Source organism: Quercus robur, chromosome 3, assembly GCF_932294415.1.
Source record: "Quercus robur chromosome 3, dhQueRobu3.1, whole genome shotgun sequence".
Taxonomy (NCBI): Eukaryota; Viridiplantae; Streptophyta; class Magnoliopsida; order Fagales; family Fagaceae; genus Quercus; species Quercus robur.
The window spans coordinates 64,959,861-64,980,360 of NC_065536.1; the positions used below are offsets into that span (position 1 = coordinate 64,959,861).

At 33.0% G+C, this 20,500-nt stretch overlaps 2 protein-coding genes across 2 annotated transcripts; both read left to right on the top strand.

Moving 5' to 3' along the window:
* Positions 1-5,986: 5,986 nt before the first annotated feature.
* On the top strand, positions 5,987-7,449 carry LOC126716448 (ethylene-responsive transcription factor RAP2-11-like). The gene has a single exon (XM_050417279.1). The coding sequence runs from the start codon at positions 6,348-6,350 to the stop codon at positions 6,864-6,866; it is 519 nt and encodes a 172-aa protein (XP_050273236.1). The 5' UTR covers positions 5,987-6,347; the 3' UTR covers positions 6,867-7,449.
* Positions 7,450-13,217: 5,768 nt separating this feature from the next.
* LOC126718921 (protein argonaute 7) lies at positions 13,218-17,833 on the top strand. The gene is made up of 3 exons (XM_050421324.1): positions 13,218-14,032; positions 14,731-15,967; positions 16,116-17,833. The coding sequence occupies exons 1-3, from the start codon at positions 13,681-13,683 to the stop codon at positions 17,572-17,574; spliced, it is 3,048 nt and encodes a 1,015-aa protein (XP_050277281.1). The 5' UTR covers positions 13,218-13,680; the 3' UTR covers positions 17,575-17,833.
* The last annotated feature ends 2,667 nt before the right edge of the window (positions 17,834-20,500 follow it).

Consider the following 20,500-nt stretch of genomic DNA (forward strand, 5'->3'; position numbering starts at 1 on the left):
TGCAAAATCTTGATTGTTTTTTCTTGTTCTGGTCTAAATTCTTTTTTCCTAAATTTTTTTGTAGTTTCCCATCTGAATCTCCTCTTAAATATTATTTGCAATGAAGATTTGCAATATGAATAATCCAATAGTGCCACATTTTCCAATCTTTTTCTCTATCAACTGTAAGAAGGAAAGAAAAAAAAAATTTTAATTTGTCAACATTCAGTAAACTTTTCTGTTATTCAAGTACTTCTTTCTAGTTCAGCCAATCATTTCCAATCCTAGTTGTGGTTTTTATGAACTTCCGAAGCAGGAGAGAGTCCAAGGCAAGGAATGCCAATTGCCAAAGAGTGATGCACATGCTTAAGAAGTTGGTTCTGTTTTCATATTTGAACTTCTTATAAAGGTCTTCCAGTACCAACATCACATTATTACCTTCAAAATTTGGTGTAACTACACCTCACTGTTGCAAATGTGAGTGCTGCAGTTTTTTTTTTTGGGCTAACTTAGCTATCCAGACCTTTTAAAGCACCCAACTAGTCTTCAAGTGAGTGTAGTCTCCCATTATATACATACTGGGTAATTACAGGAATGAATCTCTTGAGAATGATCCAAGGTATTGGTTAGGAGACTTAAATCTAGGAACTCATCCAATGTGAGTGCTGCAATAGTGCAATTAGTTCCAAAATGATTTGGAATTGTGATAAATGAGACTACACTGTTAGTGAAAAAAATTATTGTTTTTATTCTGGACTAAATGTTAAAACGTGATATGCACCAATAGTCTTCAAACTTGGTAATACTTTTTCACAAAATGGAGAATCAGTTCTTTTTTTTAATAAATTAAACCTATATTTATAGTTGTACTGACCACTATAATAGTCATATGCAACTGCATTCGAAATTGCAAAGGCTCCACTAGTAGCAGCAGAATGCAACTGCCGTTCAAACCTTAAAAAAAAGGCTTTAAGAGTGCATGTAACCTTCTTCTTTTATATATATATATATATATATATATATATATATGTGTGTGTGTGTGTGAAAGTGGCACATGCACCATTTACATGAGATACATATACCACATTGTAATTCACCTCAAAATAGAAAAATAATTTTAATATACGTTTATAATGTCATATCATACAACTTTGTTGCGTATATGTATAATATAGGTAAATATAATTCAGATATTGATACGGATGGAACCTATGATAAGATATCATTCACCACTCCATCTGTATGGGGAAGAAAATATCGCAAATTGTAATGTAATAATATACTAGTAAACGTTTTACGCTAAGTACATTTAAATTATTAACATTTTTTTTTTTTTTGAGAATCACATTAAAATTATTAACATAATTCATTTTAAGCGAATTTTTATTACCAAAAGTTCTAAAATTTTAAAATTATTAGAATGATTAAAACTTTATTTACACAAATTTTAAAATGAATTGATCACATTTATATTATTTATATAACATAATTTATAGTTTTGGAAAAAACTTGATCTTATGTGATGATTACCAAATACATTTTAATCAATTTCAATATAATAGTAAAATATTTCTTATCATATGTTTTTAGATCAAATGGTAAAATACTAAATAGCATCTTAATGGATATGAAACTTGTCATATCCGTTAAAAACAAAAAGAATATATAATAGAACGGTAATATTTTCAAAATTTTAATCAGATAAAAAGTTAATAGGTGATGTAATTTTATTTAGAATTACATTTTTGTGTAACTTGATCCTTGCCCATGAATAGTAATGCTATTATCGTTTTCTTTTATGAGCGGTGATAGTTACACACTATATATGGAACACACAGTTAAACACGATTTCAATTGTGTACGTATGACAACATATAACTCAGTGTGTGCAACGATAATTATCTGACGTTTTTATATTTGATGTTGTTGCATTGGTGGGAACAGTGAGAAAGAATTGTGGTAGCCGTAATGGAAGGTTTGATTGGAGCAAGTGATGAGAGAATGGGCAGTAAAACACTGATACTAGTAACTAGTACCTTCTTTATCGCTAAGATCTGATGGGTCCCCATCTGCTAATCTTAAATTATTAGCAGAATTTTAAGTCTGTTTACGCGTTAATCATGGGTGGTGTGGTGGTGATTTCAAAGTTTACAAACAAACACCACAAAAATCGCAAGTTTGGAATATTTTCAGCATTCGGGGCCAGCTTTTGTCTCTTCTTTTGTGTTATGCCCCTCCAAATCATTCCCCTTTTAATTTTTGCTGTGTCTTTGATTTGATTCGATTCGATTTTAAATTACCCAAATTATAAAATCGAGTAATCCGTAAGAACAATCTAGACTTTTGAAATTATAAGATTTATAAGTTCGGTTAGCTCGTGATATATCTTGTTGTCTAATAAAAGCTTGAGTTTTACTCGTACCTAACAAAGAAAAACCCTTATTTGTCTTGATTTGTAAAAACGACTAAGATTTATAAGTCTAGTTAGCTCGTAATATATGCAATCATTATATATATATATATATATAAAAAAAAGATAGAAATTCTATTATAATCTAATCAAAGTGGATATGTATGTAAATCCTAATCATTCTTTATTAGTGCAATTATGAATCCTATCAAATTAGAAACTATAGGGCTTAGTTTGAAAAGACCCTTAAAATATAAGGTTTAAAAATGTAATTTACCTTTCTTATATTTCGTGGAATTATTTTTTTTTTTTTTTTTTTGAGAAAGTTTCAACTTATAGCTTCCATTTCTAATGATAGCTTTTTATTATCAGATTAAGACACCAATCAGTTTTGATATAAACGAGAATTGAACTCTAGATCTCTTATTTGACCATCAAAGATTTTACCAATTAAGCTAACTTTACCAAGACACCAATCAGTTTTTATGAAATGATGTGATTGGTAAGAGGTGTAAACTAAAATTACATGTTAGGATTGGACTTTGGGTTTCAAATTTTAGTTTAAGTGAATTAATTAAAGTATGAGAGGAAAATGTTTTTTATTTTTATTTTTTTTCTCCTGATGAAGTTTTTGGATGGATTTGAGTTTGTTTTAATATCTAGATTTGAAATGGATTAAATGTATAGCGGTATTTCTCCATAACATCGCAAGTGCATTTGTAAGCTCAAATCATCTTGTGTTGTTTCATTCACATCAAACAATTTATATTAACTCATACTTTTCAAATAGCTTCATTTCTATTCCGGAGATAACTCCTAAAGGTGAATCTAATTGAGTGATTAATATGAGTTTAGGTTACTCATTCTTGTCATTGATATCCAATATGAGATTTCACTACTTATTTAACCACACAACTTACACATAAATTTAATTAGAGAATCTAAAAAATGGTATCTTAAAAACTGTATCTAAGTTTTGTCATTTCAAAAAAAGAGTCTATTCGGCTATTTGTTTAACAAAGGATATTCTTTTGTTAAAGCACCAATTTGACATCCTTAGTCCTTACTAAAATGGTTTTTGAAACCCCAAATCACTTTTTTTACATTGGTGCGAACAATTGAGATGAGATCCCGTGGGCTTCGGCTAAGTTTATTGATTTTTCTACTTTTCCACACTTTTTTAATCTGTGGGAAGTTGAAGTTTTTGGCTTTTTCCTGTGCAGCAAATCTTGCCTCTGTTGTTAGTAACGAAGTTGATCAAATACTCAAAAAAAAGTGCTTCTCTCTGTTGCACAACCACTATGGTCCAACAGGTCTCTTTCACAATATTGATCCCTTCAATGTTTCTAACTTATGTGTTAAAAGGAACCACACTGCAAGTTGAGATTTAAACATCACTGTAATTAAATTTGCAATCAAAATGAATTATAATACTTCATTAAATGATATATTTTTGTTTTTATATTCTTTAAAGAATAAGAATTTCTGCGGGTAAACTAATTAATTATGGCTTTTATTAATCATTGTGTTAAGGACTTAGGGAAGACGAATTTAATACTACATTAAATAATAGAAAAAAAAAAAATTTATTGTGGACTATGCACAAATATTAAGAAAAACAAATTCAACCATGATAAATTTGTGTTCACAAACCAATGAGTATGATAAATGCAATTTTCTATTTGAAAAGTATGAATGGTAGCTCATAATTGAATATTTAATAGGGTCGTGTTAATAGGTGCTCTTAAAGCAATTGTTAATAAACCATTTTAGGAAAGTTTTTATAACACTTTCATGGAAAATTAAAAAAATTGTCAAAACATTATTATTTTTTTTTTAAATGTTCCTTAAATAATTCATTAACTTTTCCCTATTTATTATTGGAAAAAGTACACAAAGTGACAAAATGCACCTAAAATTTCTTTATAAAACATGGATTCATGTAACCAAGTTGTGTGTAATACTTAACCTCTTGTGGTATTATTTTATATATATAAATTTTCAAACATCTATTAAATTAAATAGTGAATTACAATATCATAGTGGAGTTTTGTGTAACACTCAAAAACCCTATAAGATCATATGTTACGCAATTAATGATTTACACAAATGACAAAACCATATAAAAGGGAGAGTAAATGTTGCACTCAAAATCTCACTTCCAAAATAGTTAAATATTAACCCAAACTTGATTAATATATATATATATATATATATATTAACCAAAACTAACTTTAAACCAAATTCATAAGGGAAGGGGACCATGATGGGAATCAAAACATTCAAAATAAGAAAGTACCAATCCAAAGCAAAACTACAAGACTGAAAAAATTCAACTTAAAGGTGTCAAAAACAATAATAAATCCACAAAAAAATGGATAAAGAGAGAGAGGGAGTGAGTAATTACCTTTCTTTCTTTCTTTCTTTTTTTTTTTTTTTTTTAGGAAGAACATGGAATGAATGAGAGAGAGGTATAGAGAAAGTAATAGAAAATTTATAAAAAAATAAGATGGAGCGAAGAAGAGGTAAAAAAAAGAGGGAGATGAAGAGTAATGATAAGGTGAATAATTATAGGGAGAAGTGTGGTTGGAAGAATGATGTGCGGAAGAAAAGCCAAGAAACCAAAATTAATTTCCAAACCTCCATTATTATATATTGCATTTTATGTTTAATATTACCAATAAAAAAAATAAAGAGAGAGAGAGAGAGAGAGAGAGAGAGAGAGAGAGGAAAATTTGTTATTAGGAAAAAAGGAGTGACATCAATGATGTGGTGCAAAGCTTTGCAAAATTAAATGCCATGCTTCCATTATTATTTATACTATATAAGTATAAATTACTCTTTAACATGTGTCTTTAGGGCATTTGTCAACAAGACCTACTTTATATGAAAATACTATCAGTGATGGCATTGATAGCCTCTAATCAAGGATTTTGGAGAAATTGGGCCTAATTTAAACAATTTTTTTTTTTAAAGGGAAAATAAAAAGATGTTAGCCAATGAAGGCAATTGATGTCATATCTATGGTCAAGATTAGCAAAAGGCATGAGATGTTCTTTAATAATACGAGTGAAAACTCTATTAAAGTTGTTAAGTGACTGAAGAGAGAGAAAAAAGAGAAGTGAAAGTTAGATTTTAAAGGTATGGTCATAGGTGAAAGCCTTTGACAACTACAGTACACTTTTCTATATGACTTGTGTATTATAATGAACCCAATATAGCGTTTATATATACTAAATAGCCCTATATATAATTACCTTATACTATACCTAATATTAGTTTGCATGTTCTATAAGTACATAAGCTTACAATAAGTTTGGCCATTTTATGCTGTAATATCTTTAACATTGTGGATCCAAATTTTGGCTTACTTTGACAAATTTTAAAAAGATTGTTAATATTAGTGTTTTTAATTCAAAAAAATGGGAATACAGTATAATTCCCTTGAACCTCTAGAGAAGTATAATGATTTTTCTCAGACTTCTAGATTGCAGTATGACTAGGTCAAAGAAATGCTTGGATTGCACTTCCTTCATTTTTTCTCTAGCATGTAAAGGAGAATCTTCATATGGTTCTTGACAAGAAAGCCGAATTAAACTAAGAACAAAGAGGTAGCTACAAGGAGGAGAGTCCCTCTCAAACTTCTTCTTATTCAATAGCTTTTTTTTATATCTTTCACTCTTATATATATACATATCAAACATAGTATAAGAGCTGTGTCTTGTAATGAGGCTCACCAACTTAAACAGTCACGCAAAAGAAACAAAAAGAGAATGAATTGTAGAAAAGAAAGCATATTGTGAGAAAGAGAAAGGGAAGTGAGTGAGAAAAAAAAAAAAAATCAGAGCAACTGTCTATCAATCACCTCTCCCAAACCCTGCATAAGTAGGAATTTTGTGCATAGCGTACAACCTCAAAGAAGTGAGTGTGATTATAGTAAGCAAAGAGTGATAGAAACATGGTTTCAGACCAGATGATGGAACAGTCTGCTACCTTAGCAGCACCAGGTGCAGCTAGGAGGAATAGAAAACGATACATTGGGGTGCGCCAGAGGCCTTCGGGAAGATGGGTGGCTGAGATAAAAGATACAATACAGAAGATAAGAGTATGGCTGGGAACTTATGACACTGCTGAGGAGGCTGCAAGAGCTTATGATGAAGCGGCTTGCTTGCTTCGTGGAGCCGATACTCGCACAAATTTTTATCCTTGCTCTCCAACTCATTTAAGGCCAGCTCTTCCCTCAAAGATCACCAATCTTCTGTTGCTTAGGCTACAAGCAAGGCACATTGCCTCTGCCTCAATGGTGGCGACCTCTTTGCCTTTTAGCCTACAAGAACCGGAAACTGAAGTAAAAGATTACCACTTTGATAGTTTCTTCAATCTGCCAGAAGATTGCACCACTTTTGAAAATACTGATACTCTTACTAATAGTACTAGTGTTGGTGTAACTAATAGTGATAACGTTACAGAGTTTTGAATCAAGTTCTGTTCGACTGGAAGAGGGTTGGGCGAGAGCATTGGATATGGATGATGGAAAGAGTCAAGGTGGAGGGAAGGAAGAAGTAGGAGAAAAAGAAGGTTGTGATATGGAGCATATAGATTTTCAGTTTCTGGATGCAGTGGTATCTACATGTTATTGTTCACCTTTTGAGATAGCAGAGGAAATGGTGGAACCAATGGAGCAAGAAACTTATGGAAATGAGCCTTCATTGCTTGGAGAAACTATGAAGAGGATGAAATATGAAGAAAGTTCTCAGCTTCTCTTTATGCTTTCAATGGGATTCCAGAGTGCTTAAGGCTGAAGCAATCAGAGGTGGCAAATGGACCAGAAAGGTCTGAACAATTATCTAACCTTGGAAGTAACTGTAATTCTGATGAAGATAGAAAACATAGAGAAGGTATTTTTTGGGAGGTGGTAAAAGAACAGATTGGCATCTCACAAACATCAACAGAAAGAAGTTCTTCCTCTTCTTCTTCTTCCTCATTTTTGAGCCCAGAAAATGGTGAACCATGTCTTTGGAGCACTCTCAATCTTCCTCCTATCTGCTCTATAGCAGACAGAATGATCCTCTAATATACATTAATCTTTTAAAAGTTTAGAGAATTTTAGGTTGGATTGCTTAATTTGCTTTGTGCATCAAAAAAGATCCAATAATCTAATTATATCAAATTATGATTTTATATTGCGTGGAATACTTTTGCATTTGGATTTAAGAATAAGAAATATTTATACTATTATAACGATTCAGGCAATTTAAAGTTAAACTTAGTCTAAATCCTATCTTCTAAATTCACAAATCAAAATGCAACATTGGATGTGATTGGAAGCTTGAAATCAATGTTGCACCGACTTCTAATGTAAACTTTGGACCATCTTTTGGTGAAAAGTTATAAAATGGCACATTAGATTGATTCTGTTTTTCTTATTTTATCCTAACATAAAGAAAAAACACACCTAGAGTCCACTAGAAGGAATTATTCACAACAAAAGGTTTGGCTCCAACCGCCAATAGGAAGATAACATGTGTCCCGTAATGTGCAATGCACATAACTCACTTGGTTGGTTGGGTTAAGTGAGTCGTGTGCATTACTAATGATAAGGACAAATATCATCTTTTTATTGATTGTTGGAGCCCAAGGTTCCAAACATGTTTTTTGGAGCCAAACTTTATCTCAATTCCTACTGTTTTAGCTCCCTCTTTAAATCATTCTAGTAGCAGTTATAGGGTTCCACTCACAGTCTCATACCCTCAAGTTGCTTCCAGATGCATCTCTTACATAACATGCTTTGCAACAAGGGCACTGTAGCCTTTTTATTTTCAATGATTTTATGTTACCATGTGCAAGAAACTTCTTGAATAAAGCCTCAACAGCTGCTAGATTAATATCTAGAAACTCAACATTAGCAGTAAATTCAGTGTGATATCCAAGCATGTATATTATTGCAATACTTTTTTATGTTCTCATCAACACTATTGATCCCAGGCCTGAAGAAGGAAGAGTCAAACTATGTTGCAACTTGGGGTAAAGTCTTCCATAAGATGATAAGACATAGGGGACATATGGCTTTTTTTTTTTTGGCATACAATAAATGGGGGGGGGGGGGGGGGGGGGTGGGGGTATTTGAAGCCAGCTTCTCCTCATGGAAAATTGAGCCACTAGGATCTTGACAAGAACATATATATGGCATTATATAATCGTGATCAATGATAAAATTTAGTACAAATGATTCATCTCAAAATGAATAGTCATAAGGGTCAGCACTTTTTGTTGACCAGTAATAGTTCTCTTAAGTCTTTCAACATTCAACATTCAAAGTCAGAACTATTCATGAGGGGCACATTAGCAGTCATGATTATATCGCCTATAAGCAAACAGAATGTAAACTAACTTTATCACTATGACTCACTTCCACTTCTTTTCCCTTTTTCTATTGTAAAAATGCTGAGACCAGTTCAAGCATAAATGACATTTTCTTAAGCACATCTATCAAGTTCTCAAGTGCTGTAATATACATGCATGGGCCTAGTGTTTAGAAAATTCACAAGGTAGATCATCATTATTGATGTCTTTATTTTGGTCTAAACCATCATTAATGTCTGTATCTTCTGGATTGGAGCATATCTTAGTTTAATATTCAAGATACAAGGTCATATGGTCTAAAATATTATTTCTAGATCTTCTCAATCTGCTGAACCATACACTCGTAATTTACGTGACCCAAAATCAAAAACTGAAGTCACCCCATTAACTTTAATATGAATTTATATGATTCTTCATCGTTTTAGTGCAGATTGTCAAAACTTTCTCAATCCATTTGCACAATTTTCCTTTAAGGAATGAACTTCTTTACATCTTATTTTTATCACACAGAGAGAAAGGTAATGATCAATGATGTATCAACACGCTTATAATTTATATTTTTTATATTTTAGTGCTATAAATAATCTCAAATTTGAATTTGTGCCTATGGAGCATATCAGCCTCCCATTACTGATGGAATTTAGTTTTGTGCAAAGAAACATGATGTAAGAGTTGATGGTTGTGAGAAGGAAACCATAGACATTCCAGATAGAGTTTGTGAGCTAAGAATTGTGAATGTGGCATGAAATAGACATCTTGATCTTTTGGAGCAGTTGATAGATGCTTTTAAATCTTTGAGTGGCCAGGGAAATGCCTACTATATCTATGACTAAGATGTTTTGTTTTTTTTTTATAAGATGACTAAGATGTTTTATAATGTAGAACTAGGCCTTACAAGTTTACAATGTATGAATTTTAATCAAACCTTCTCTTTCTATCTTTTCAATTCATTTTTCCAATCAATATCTAAATGTTTATTTCTTTGTCATTTTGTTACAACTATTTTTATCCAATCACTTGATATTATTGATTCATCAGAATCAAGTGAATTCTTGCATCTGACACATCATGAAGAAAATAAATCAAACTATATTATCAGAACCACTAGACGCCAAACCCGAAAATGAGACATGTAATAGCTCTTATTCAACTTATACAACTCTGATAATTATTTTTTTGGCATATGTGTATGCAGCTTCATCATTAGCACCACTATGTTGATATTCATGCCGCGCACTACATTTCTCACCTACCAATCATCCTAAGTGAAAGTACAATGCCATCTTGGAATCCATTTGCTAGCAAGTAGGAAACAAACAAGAAAGTTTATCAGTCCAATATTTGTAAAATGAACATTTTAGTCCATGAATGTTGAAGACATAACTACAATGAATGGAGGTGAAAAATAATAATATTCATTCTTTCCAATGCAAGTGCAACTCACTTTGGTAAAAAATGAATGACATATGCCACTCCAGTACTTTAAGTCCAGTCCACACTGCTAGGCAAGGGAGTCAACCTAAGGCATGATCTTGCTAAGGAAAACAACCTAGCCAACACTAGTATTATAATACTTGAACTCATGTTTCTTTGTTTCTTGACAGAGTTTACCACTAAATAAAGGTATATTTTAAACATAATCTAGGGTTCTGAAATAATGAGCACATAGATGTTGTAGGCACGAAACCAAGTAAAAAAAGAGGGACTTCGCATGTTTTTTTCTTCGTTTGTGTTGGCAGAGCCACTTAGGTTAGAATAGTGCAGGCTCTTACTCTCTTTTGGTTTAGTTTATTTTTATCTTGAAAAAAATGTACAGTTTTTTAAAGTCTCACATTTTTCTAAGTATAATATTTTTATTCAACTTATTTTTTAAGCAAAATAAACCAATGAAAATAAAATACACCGAATAGTGGCCAATATTTATTTATTTCAATTTCTTTTCTTACTGTCAAATGTATCCCATTTCAATTTTGTATTTCCTGCCTCTTGTTGTAAAATCTTTTTGAAAAAGTAGTGTTTTCTTTTTTATCATAAAAACAGTAGGGATATACATCAAAGCCCCACAGCCTGAGACCTAGCACATGGAATTACACATATGTGTATGTATGTTTAAATTTTATCATGAAACAGTTATTATGTGTTACCATGTTATTTCACCTTGGAAACTGTTCTGACTAAAGAAGTATTCTTCAGGGAAATGCACCAAGCACATCTGCACATGTTTCTTTTCTTTTTCATAATGAAGAAAATAAAGTAAGGAAGAAAAAGAAAAAGAAACAGATAAGACCATCATCACAAATTTTGGGGTTAGCTAGTGATTGAACTCTAGGATTTTCCACTCTTAAGTCAGTGAGGTTTAATTAACAACTGCCTAATTTCAATAAGTTGGGTTACTTTCTTTTCCTCTTGGCAGGTAATTGTAGGCACTCAGAAAATGTGATTCTACCACATGTCAAATCATGCAAAGTCAGAAAAATGTTAGGGCTGATCTTAAGTTTTTGTCAATATATGCCGAAGAACTCATAAACAGAAGCAGTGGACATTAGTGGGGATGATGTGGTCCAAATCTTAAGATGAGTTGAATCCTCCTTAGGCTCCACGCTAATCATATTGTCCCTTTACCACATTCCAACAATTTTATCCTTAAAAAATTAGAGAGATCCACCTTCCCAAGTGCATGAATGGCCCTTTCTCATCCCATTACCACTAGTCATGTTGACAAAAGATGAGGCAAAGGGGAGGCTAAAAAGTAGCAATGGCTTAAACGAATTGTGAAGAGATAATAAGTAGTCAAGAAAGAAAGAGGCTTGTGATCTTTTTGTGATCTTTTTCATAACGGTAGGCATGATTTGTGGTAATTGGAATAACATTCACTTTCACTTGAATTCATCGTTAACCTTATTTTTATCATACACTAATCACAAGAAGTTATCACAATAATTTTTGAAAGAAAAAAAATGTAAAAATTGTTGTGTACCTAAACTTTTTATTGTATGGTTACTTGAAAGCCCTTTTTTTTTAATCAAAAAAGAATGCTAGCTATTTATGTTGTTATTCAATAATTATCTTTATGGGACATGGAATTGGGACTAAAGGTGCCTCTATGCTCCTATGTGGGTGCAAGGAGATAGAGGGAATAGAAGATTCTCATTCTGTTTTAAACATTTTCTACCTCAGGCCAAAGGGTAAATAGTATAACATAGGGTGGTTTAGCTAGCTCCTTAGGCCATTATCAAGTAGGGTTTGAAAAGAACCTGCAAAAACTTCAGTAAATAATTATACTTTTCCAGTCCAGCACATCAAGCATTTTAGCAGCAAACGCATGTTTGCTTGATTTCGTTATCGATTCCTAAACTTGCAAGTACCTCTCACCCATGGAATTTGAACCTCATGATGAATTTCCCAATGTTGAATGCTAGTTGTGGACATGTGTTAATGTTACCACCACTTACCAACCTACATGAAAATTATCTATGTAATTGCCCAGATCTTTTATTGGCATATGGTGGACTTAAGGATAAGCTTTTTCTCCAAAGTCCAAACCAATTTTGGAGCTATTCAAAATAATAAAAATAAAAAACAATTTGGAAGAATCTCCTCCAGTTAACACTAGCCTATTACACATAAAGTACATATAATTCAGCTTTTAAACTAAAAATGTGTCTTAAAGTCATGATTTCAGTTCAAATCGTGACTTTAAGACAAGATTTCAATTCAAAAAAATAATTTGGGTAGGTATGTGCAACAATGTGTGTATTAATAATTAGCCAATCCACCAAGTGATAATTTATAAGACTATCTATGTATTTTTTTAAGTCACGTAACTCATTAAAAAAAATTATGTGATTAAAAATACAAGTGAACAGTCTTGGAAGAAATTTCCTCTAAACCAGTTTAGATGTGAACTTTTTTCCTTGGACTTAATGGTACAAATTTTGAACATGATAATTATATTGGAAAGAGATCAAAGTTAAGCAAGCGATAATGGGGAACAAAAAAATTTAAAGAGTGAATTGAAAACATGTCAAAGTGTAATTTTTTAATTTAACCCAAAAGATACTTTTTAGAGTTTTTTTTTTTTTTTAATAATAATACCTTTTTTGAGTTTAGGCAATGGCAAAAGATGATGAAGACTTTGATCCTTTTACATATTCAAATGTGGTTAAAAAATAAGTTGAAGCTGCATTTGACCCTAGAAGGAATTATGGAATAAGACAATGGCAATGATAAAAAAATGATAAAGAGGATGATGCTTTAGAATATAAAAAAAGTAACAAAATAAATATGTAAAAAAACACTAGGAAGGAGATGAAAGACCAGTCGCTATCAACACAATTCTAATTTTCTATAGTAGAACCTTTACTTATTTATTTATTATTTCCCTCCTCATTTGACTTACCAAACATTTTCAAGAAAGAAAAGCTAAGGAAGCCCTGAACCCTTATATACTTTACAGGTAGTCAAAATGGATCATCATAAAAATGTTCTTAAAGCCCTAAACACTAACACATAATACTCTTTGTATCCAGATTGCGCAACTCCAAAATGGACAGTACCATTGTTTAGTGGCTTTTATAGTTCTTTATAAAGCAAAATCCAGGGTCCCCTCTCTTTTTTTCTGCTTTGAAATATACATACCAAGCATCATACTACTTTCTCTTAGAGCTGAACACATAGAAACCTCAAGAATTAAAACCGAAACTCCCTCTCTGTCCCTCTCTCTCTCTCTCTCTCTCTCTCTCTGCAATAAATACAAGTCTGCTGAGAGCCTGAGACACCTTACCCAGTTCTTACTGATATCAAAATCAGAACTTTTTTCTCTCTCTCTTATCAAAATCAGAACTTTTTGCTATCTCTCTCATGCCTATAAAGCCATAAACTTCTATTAGCTATTTCTCCCTCAGTCTTGTTTTTCTCTCAAACAAGTAATGGAGGGAACAGAAGAGTCCAATGCTAATAAGAAATGCACCACCAAAACAAGGAGTTTTAGAGGCAGGGCCAACCCTCACAAGTATCAGTATCAGTATCAGTATCAACACCAGCTCTTACAGTACTCAAATCAGTATGGTTTCTGCAACCAAAACCAGTACCCGAGATACTACCCAGCTTTGCTTCCACTACCTCCTCAAATACCACTTCAGCTGGCTTTGACTCCACCTCTCCCTCAAAACCAGAGCTTTAGAACAAAAACCCATCTCCAAAAACCTTCATGCAAGCTCAACAGCCCTCCTCCTGCTGCCTCCTCTGAAACCCATGTCCAAAATGTTACAATTTCACCAGGTAAATATCAAAGCACTCTTCTTTTATTTGTTTTGTACTACTACAGTACTACTTCCCACTTAACTTGCATGCTTGTTATTTGGAAGTGCAAGTATGGTTTATGATTAAATATCATGGGGAGGACTTGTACTTTGTTCATATGGCTCATGAATGAAATTCTAAACCATTGGAGAAGACTAAAATTTTGGGGTGGGTTTTATTTTTTTTCTCGTTGTTCTTATTTATTCAAATATAACAATCTTGGTATTTAAGTTATCTACAGCTACGAGAATATAATTGCTAAAAATGATATATTGTGGTTTTTTTTATTAAAGATTGTGGGTGGACATGAACTTTGTTCATTTAGCTCATGATTGAGATTTTAACCACTGCAGAAGGTTGATAATTGAGAAAGATGTGCTATTTTGCTCTGTTCTCTGTGTGTGTTGGTGGGTTTATTTTATGTCATTGCTGTTACTTACTTAAATATAACAATCTTGGTATTTAAGTTACTGCAACAAGGAGAATATAATAGCTAAAAATGATATATTGTGCTGATTTTGATATTGAAACCTCAAGTGCTGTAATGTTTCTCTTTTAATGGTTTAAGGTATTCCATTACATACAACCGATATAGGCTTAAAATGTCTCAAATTTTATGATTGGTTGAGTTAAATGGGTCTGACTCTATCTTGCTCTTTCTCCCTTTATCTAATCAGCTCCAGAGGAAGTCCAAAGGCCAAAAAGTTTACCCCCCAAAGATGATAATGGAAGAAGGATCATAGGTTCAAGGACTTCACAAGCACTAGTGGCTGCAAGGAGACCAGATTCTGGGGGTGTTGAAGGGCCAGTTATCTCTCTCATAGCCAACCATTTTCTTGTTCGATTTGATCCATCACAAAGAATTTTCCATTACAATGTTGAAATCTCTCCTAATCCCTCAAAAGAAATTGCCCGAATGATCAAACAAAAATTGGTTGAGGAAAAGTCAGCTGTGCTCTCTGGTGCTCTACCAGCCTATGATGGTCGAAAGAATCTTTACAGCTCGGTTGAATTCCAAAATGATAGGCTTGAATTCTATGTAAGCCTCCCAATCCCCACTAGTAAGTCAACTTTGCCAAATGGAGAATTTAGTAACTTGCTAGAGAAGCATCAACAGCATAAGCAATTTCGAATAAACATCAAACTTGTGTCAAAGATTGATGGAAAGGAGTTAAGTAGTTACTTGAGCAAGGAGGGAGACGATTGGATCCCTCTTCCTCAAGATTATCTCCATGCTTTGGATATTATTTTAAGGGAAAGTCCGACGGAGAAATGTATATCTGTTGGGAGGTCACTGTATTCAAGTTCAATGGGAGGAACTAAAGCAATTGGAGGTGGAGCAGTTGGATTGAGAGGGTTCTTTCAGAGTCTTCGCCCAACCCAACAAGGACTTGCTCTCAATGTAGATTTCTCTGTGACCGCTTTCCATGAAAGCATTGGAGTTATCCCCTATTTGCAGAAGCGGCTTGAATTTCTTCGAGACCTTTCTCAAAGGAAGACAAGGGGTTTAATTGATGAAGAGAGGAAGGAAGTGGAGAAGGCATTGAAGAACATCAGGATCTTTGTTTGCCACAGAGAAACTGTTCAGAGATATCGGGTCTATGGCTTAACTGAGGAAGCTACTGAAAATCTTTGGTTTGCAGACAGGGATAGAAAGAATCTGAGGCTGGTGACTTACTTCAAGGATCACTATAATTATGATATACAGTTCAGGAACTTGCCATGCTTGCAAATTAGTAGGAGAAAACCATGTTATCTTCCTATGGAGCTTTGTATGATTTGTGAAGGCCAGAAGTTTCTTGGGAAGCTTTCAGATGATCAGATTGCAAGAATACTTAAGATGGGATGCCAACGACCTAGACAGAGAAAAGAAATTATAGATGAAGTCATGAGAGGACCTGTTGGGCCAACAAGGTAATTTTTTTGAAGCTTTGCTAGTGAAGAAATTTAATCTTAAATTCTCTTGAAGGTTTATTAGTTCTAAGTTTTTTTCTACAGTTAGAACTTTCTTGAATTGACTATGATTGTAACTAAGCATTTAAATTCTTTTCTATCTTCACAGTGGCACACAAGGCAGAGAGTTCAACCTCAATGTTTCGGTAGAAATGACCCGATTAAATGGAAGAATTCTTCAACCTCCTAAACTAAAGCTTGGTGATGGTGGCCATGTGAGAGACTTGGTTCCTTCCCGTCATGACCGACAGTGGAACCTTCTTGACAGCCATGTTTTTGAAGGAACTAAGATTGAAAGGTGGGCACTGATAAGTTTTGGTGGCACCTCTGATCAAAAGTCATACATTCCAAAATTTATTAACCAGCTATCACAGAGGTGTGAACAACTAGGCATCTTTCTTAACAAAAATACAATTGTTAGCCCCCAATTTGAATCAACCCAAGTGCTTAACAAAGTGTCTCTTTTGGAATCGAAACTTAAGAAATTACAAAGAGCAGCATCAAACAATCTTCAGTTGCTTATTTGTGTAATGGAGAGAAAACACAAAGGTTATGCAGATTTGAAGAGAATTGCAGAGACGAGCATTGGAGTTGTAAGCCAGTGCTGCTTATATCCAAACCTCAGCAGATTGACTTCTCAATTTCTCGCAAATTTGGCTCTCAAGATCAATGCCAAAGTTGGTGGATGCACTGTTGCCTTGTACAATTCATTACCCTCTCAAATCCCACGTCTCTTCCGGTCCGATGAGCCAGTGATTTTTATGGGTGCTGATGTGACACACCCTCACCCACTTGATGATTATAGCCCATCTGTTGCTGCTGTGGTTGGTAGCATGAATTGGCCAGCAGCAAACAAGTATGTTTCAAGAATGAGGTCCCAAACACATAGACAAGAAATAATCCAGGAACTTGGTGTAATGGTCTGGGAATTACTTGATGATTTTTACCAGGAAGTAAACAAACTCCCCCAAAGAATAATTTTCTTCAGAGATGGAGTAAGTGAAACCCAATTTTATAAAGTGCTACAAGAGGAGCTGCAAGCCATTAGAGTGGCTTGTTCTAGATTTCCTGGTTATAAACCTCTCATTACTTTTGCAGTAGTCCAGAAGAGGCATCACACAAGGCTATTTCCTTTAGAAACCGAATCATCTTCTACTCAAAACCAGTGTTTGGATGAAAATATTCCTCCAGGGACAGTGGTTGATACTGTCATTTCTCATCCAAAGGAATTTGATTTCTATCTTTGTAGCCATTGGGGTGTGAAAGGAACAAGCAGGCCAACTCACTACCATATCTTATGGGATGAAAACCAATTCACTTCTGATGAACTACAAAAGCTGGTTTACAATCTTTGCTACACATTTGTGAGGTGCACCAAGCCAGTTTCTTTGGTTCCTCCAGCTTACTATGCTCACCTAGCTGCATACAGAGGCAGACTTTACCTTGAAAGGTCAGACTCCACAGCTTACATGAGAAGTGCTTCTACATTCTCCAGAGCTGCCCCTCCAAAAGCAACCCCTTTACCTAAGCTTAGTGAAAATGTTAAGAACCTCATGTTCTACTGCTAATTTTTCTTGCTCTCTTAGCATTCAGAATTCTAAACTATATGACCTATACACTTGATTTCCACAAAGATGTAGTAGTCTAGTATATGATTGCCTAAGCTAGCTAGTTCTCAATTTTATGACTAACTTGTAGGCCAATTCAAGAGTAAATTTCAAATTGTCTTGTTAGTCCTCTTAGATGAACCACATTGTATTAAAATATTGTCATATTTAACAAGGAAATGACCATGTCATGGTTTACATGATTATCTTCTATGTTAAATTTTGGAGTTTTAAGTTTTTATAATTTATCTACTCTTTGCAGAAACCTCCTAAATCCTGAATGAATATGCCATTCCCCTTATTGCCAAATGGAAAATTGAAAAAACATACCAATACCATAATTGATAGACCAAAAATATCTAAGATAATGGAAAAGTCACCCTCCTGCACAATTTGTACATTGCTTATGTATTTATGAATATCAGTCTTTTATCTTTCTTTTTTTCCCTTAACTTTTCCCTTCGGTAAAAAGCTAAATTAAGAAATTTTATAATGGATTTTTACTGTTGGTGACAAAGGATTACTAGATTGAACAACATTAAAATCTAGCATATTAGTACCCTAGGGCCCCCCCAAGCATTTGCTTCTCTAGTTCTCTTTCATTATTGCATTGAATCCATCCCTCTTTTGACATAAGCACAGCAAGATTGCATTGAATCCATCCCTCTTTTGACATAAGCATAGCAAGACAAAGTGACAAGCCTCATGAATATGCTGTTGACTAGAGCTCAAAACATACAACACTAAGAGCAAACCAAGGCCTCAAACAGCCTAAAGTAAAATTTGCCTAAATAATATTCGTGAAGCAAGGTTCCCAGATTTGACCCTAAAATAGCTGTATTTGTCTTTTGAATACCTCCAAACTACAAATACAGAGTCATAGTCAATGAATACTTGAGTATTATCAGTGCTTAGCTACTATTTGAAATACCAAGCTCTTTTACCTAAAAAGGAAATAAACTAATAGCTATAATACTTTTTTTGTCCTTGTAAATTTGTCCAAGTTCGATTTTTGGCTCTTAAATTTAAAAAGTAATAGTTTTTGCAATGGATCATTTTTTTTAATGTGTCACGTCAATAGTCTAATGCCATATTGCCATAGCCATATATGTAATTTTTTTTAACAATAAATGAATGAAATGACTAAAAGTATATTTAATTGCATATTCCCATGTGATTTAGTCACATAAAACACCAAAGAAATAAGGGATATAGGATCCTCAATAACCTAGGGATACAAAAAGTTTCATGAACCTTTTTCTTCTATTAAATTTTGAGATGATATTTTATAAATTTATTTATTAGTGTTTGGTAAAAATGATATCAATAATACATTCATGTAAAAATGATATTGTAACAATTAGAACTTATTCTATCAACTAATCAAAGGGGGATGGAGGGATTCATGTAGAAATGATATTGCACCAATCAGTATTTATTCTATAAGCAAATTGGAGGGGGGAGGGACGGCAGTGACGGAGGATCAAAGGGGCTAGGGGGGGTCATGGTCCTCCCAAGATTTTTTAAAAATCTTGAATGTTTATATAATGTTTTTTTTTAATTAAAAAAATCTTGAAATATGTATAAGTTTTTATTTTTATTTTTTTAAAATCTTAATATATATATAATGACAAAGCAACTAGATTTATAACACCCTAAATCTAAATTAAACTTCTTAGATATCTATAAATAATTTTTTTTTAAAGAAAATAATTTATATAAGAACGTATAAGGCTAGTTATATTTATTTAAATAGAGCCATAATTTCATTAGTGATAAGTTCTACATATCTATTACTTGAATTAATTATACATTCATAAAATATAATGAAATTATCCTAACAATTACCTCAAGGAATAATGGAAAACAAAAAAGTTTTTGTTCTTACAATTTAAACCTTATAATTTAAATCAAGATACTTAGCTTTTAAATTATTATTTATTTATATACTTATCTAATTTTTTTTTTAGAAACAAACTAACTATTAAACACACACACACTTAATTCTTACCAAGTTCAAACACATTGTAAAAAATATCAAATCTTTTTGTCATTATCTACACAATTTATCAAATTCAATAAATATATATCTTATAGTACACGTATTAGGCTTATAAAGTACTTACTGCACATTTTAAATTGTTTTATAATACTCTAGGGGGGTGTAATAAATGTATCTAACATTGTTTTTTTTTTTTTTTTTGAAGTGAGTATCTAACATTGTTGTAGCTTGTAGGGCATGTAATCTAATGGAAAATATGTCATGCATTATATGTATGGTATTCATATATGGATTTTGCTAATGTGTTTCTTAAGAGCACACAATAATTAATTATTTTTTTTAAAAAAAAATTCTCTAAAATTAAAAAAATATTCACAGTTTTTTTAATTTTCGAACAAATATTTTAAAAAATAGATGACTTAAGCACGTTAACCGGAGCTTCGTATAATATATGGATATTCTCTCTCTCACACATGTAGATGTGAGTCAGGATCGAAGCTAACCTAGCTAGAGCTACGGTGAAGAACCAAGGTAAGAGATTGGATACTAGGATCGTAGGATGCAAAGGGCAATTAATATGGCAGTGATGAGTGAGTTTGGAATGAAGATGGGCACATTCAGAGCAAAAGTGTTGAAAGCTGGCCACATATTTATTACACCATTGTCAGTCTATTATTCGTATCACCCATGCATGCAAACACTCTATAGTATGGCAGAAAGGTTCGTGCAGAGAGTAAGAGGCAAACATTAAAAGATATAAAAAGTTAAAAGCCATTTTGGTGGGGACACAATCACACAATGGATGTCAGTGTTATACACAAAAACAAACTGAAGCAAATATTGGCAGTGTAGCCAGTAGTACCAATCCAATTGAACAAACAAACA

Bases quoted from the DNA above. Each gene is read 5' to 3' on its own strand.
- LOC126716448 (XM_050417279.1), top strand. From the start codon at position 6,348: ATGGTTTCAGACCAGATGATGGAACAGTCTGCTACCTTAGCAGCACCA.
- LOC126718921 (XM_050421324.1), top strand. From the start codon at position 13,681: ATGGAGGGAACAGAAGAGTCCAATGCTAATAAGAAATGCACCACCAAA. The intron at 14,033-14,730 runs GTAAATATCAAA...TTATCTAATCAG, and splicing joins AAATGTTACAATTTCACCAG to CTCCAGAGGAAGTCCAAAGG. The intron at 15,968-16,115 runs GTAATTTTTTTG...CTATCTTCACAG, and splicing joins GGACCTGTTGGGCCAACAAG to TGGCACACAAGGCAGAGAGT.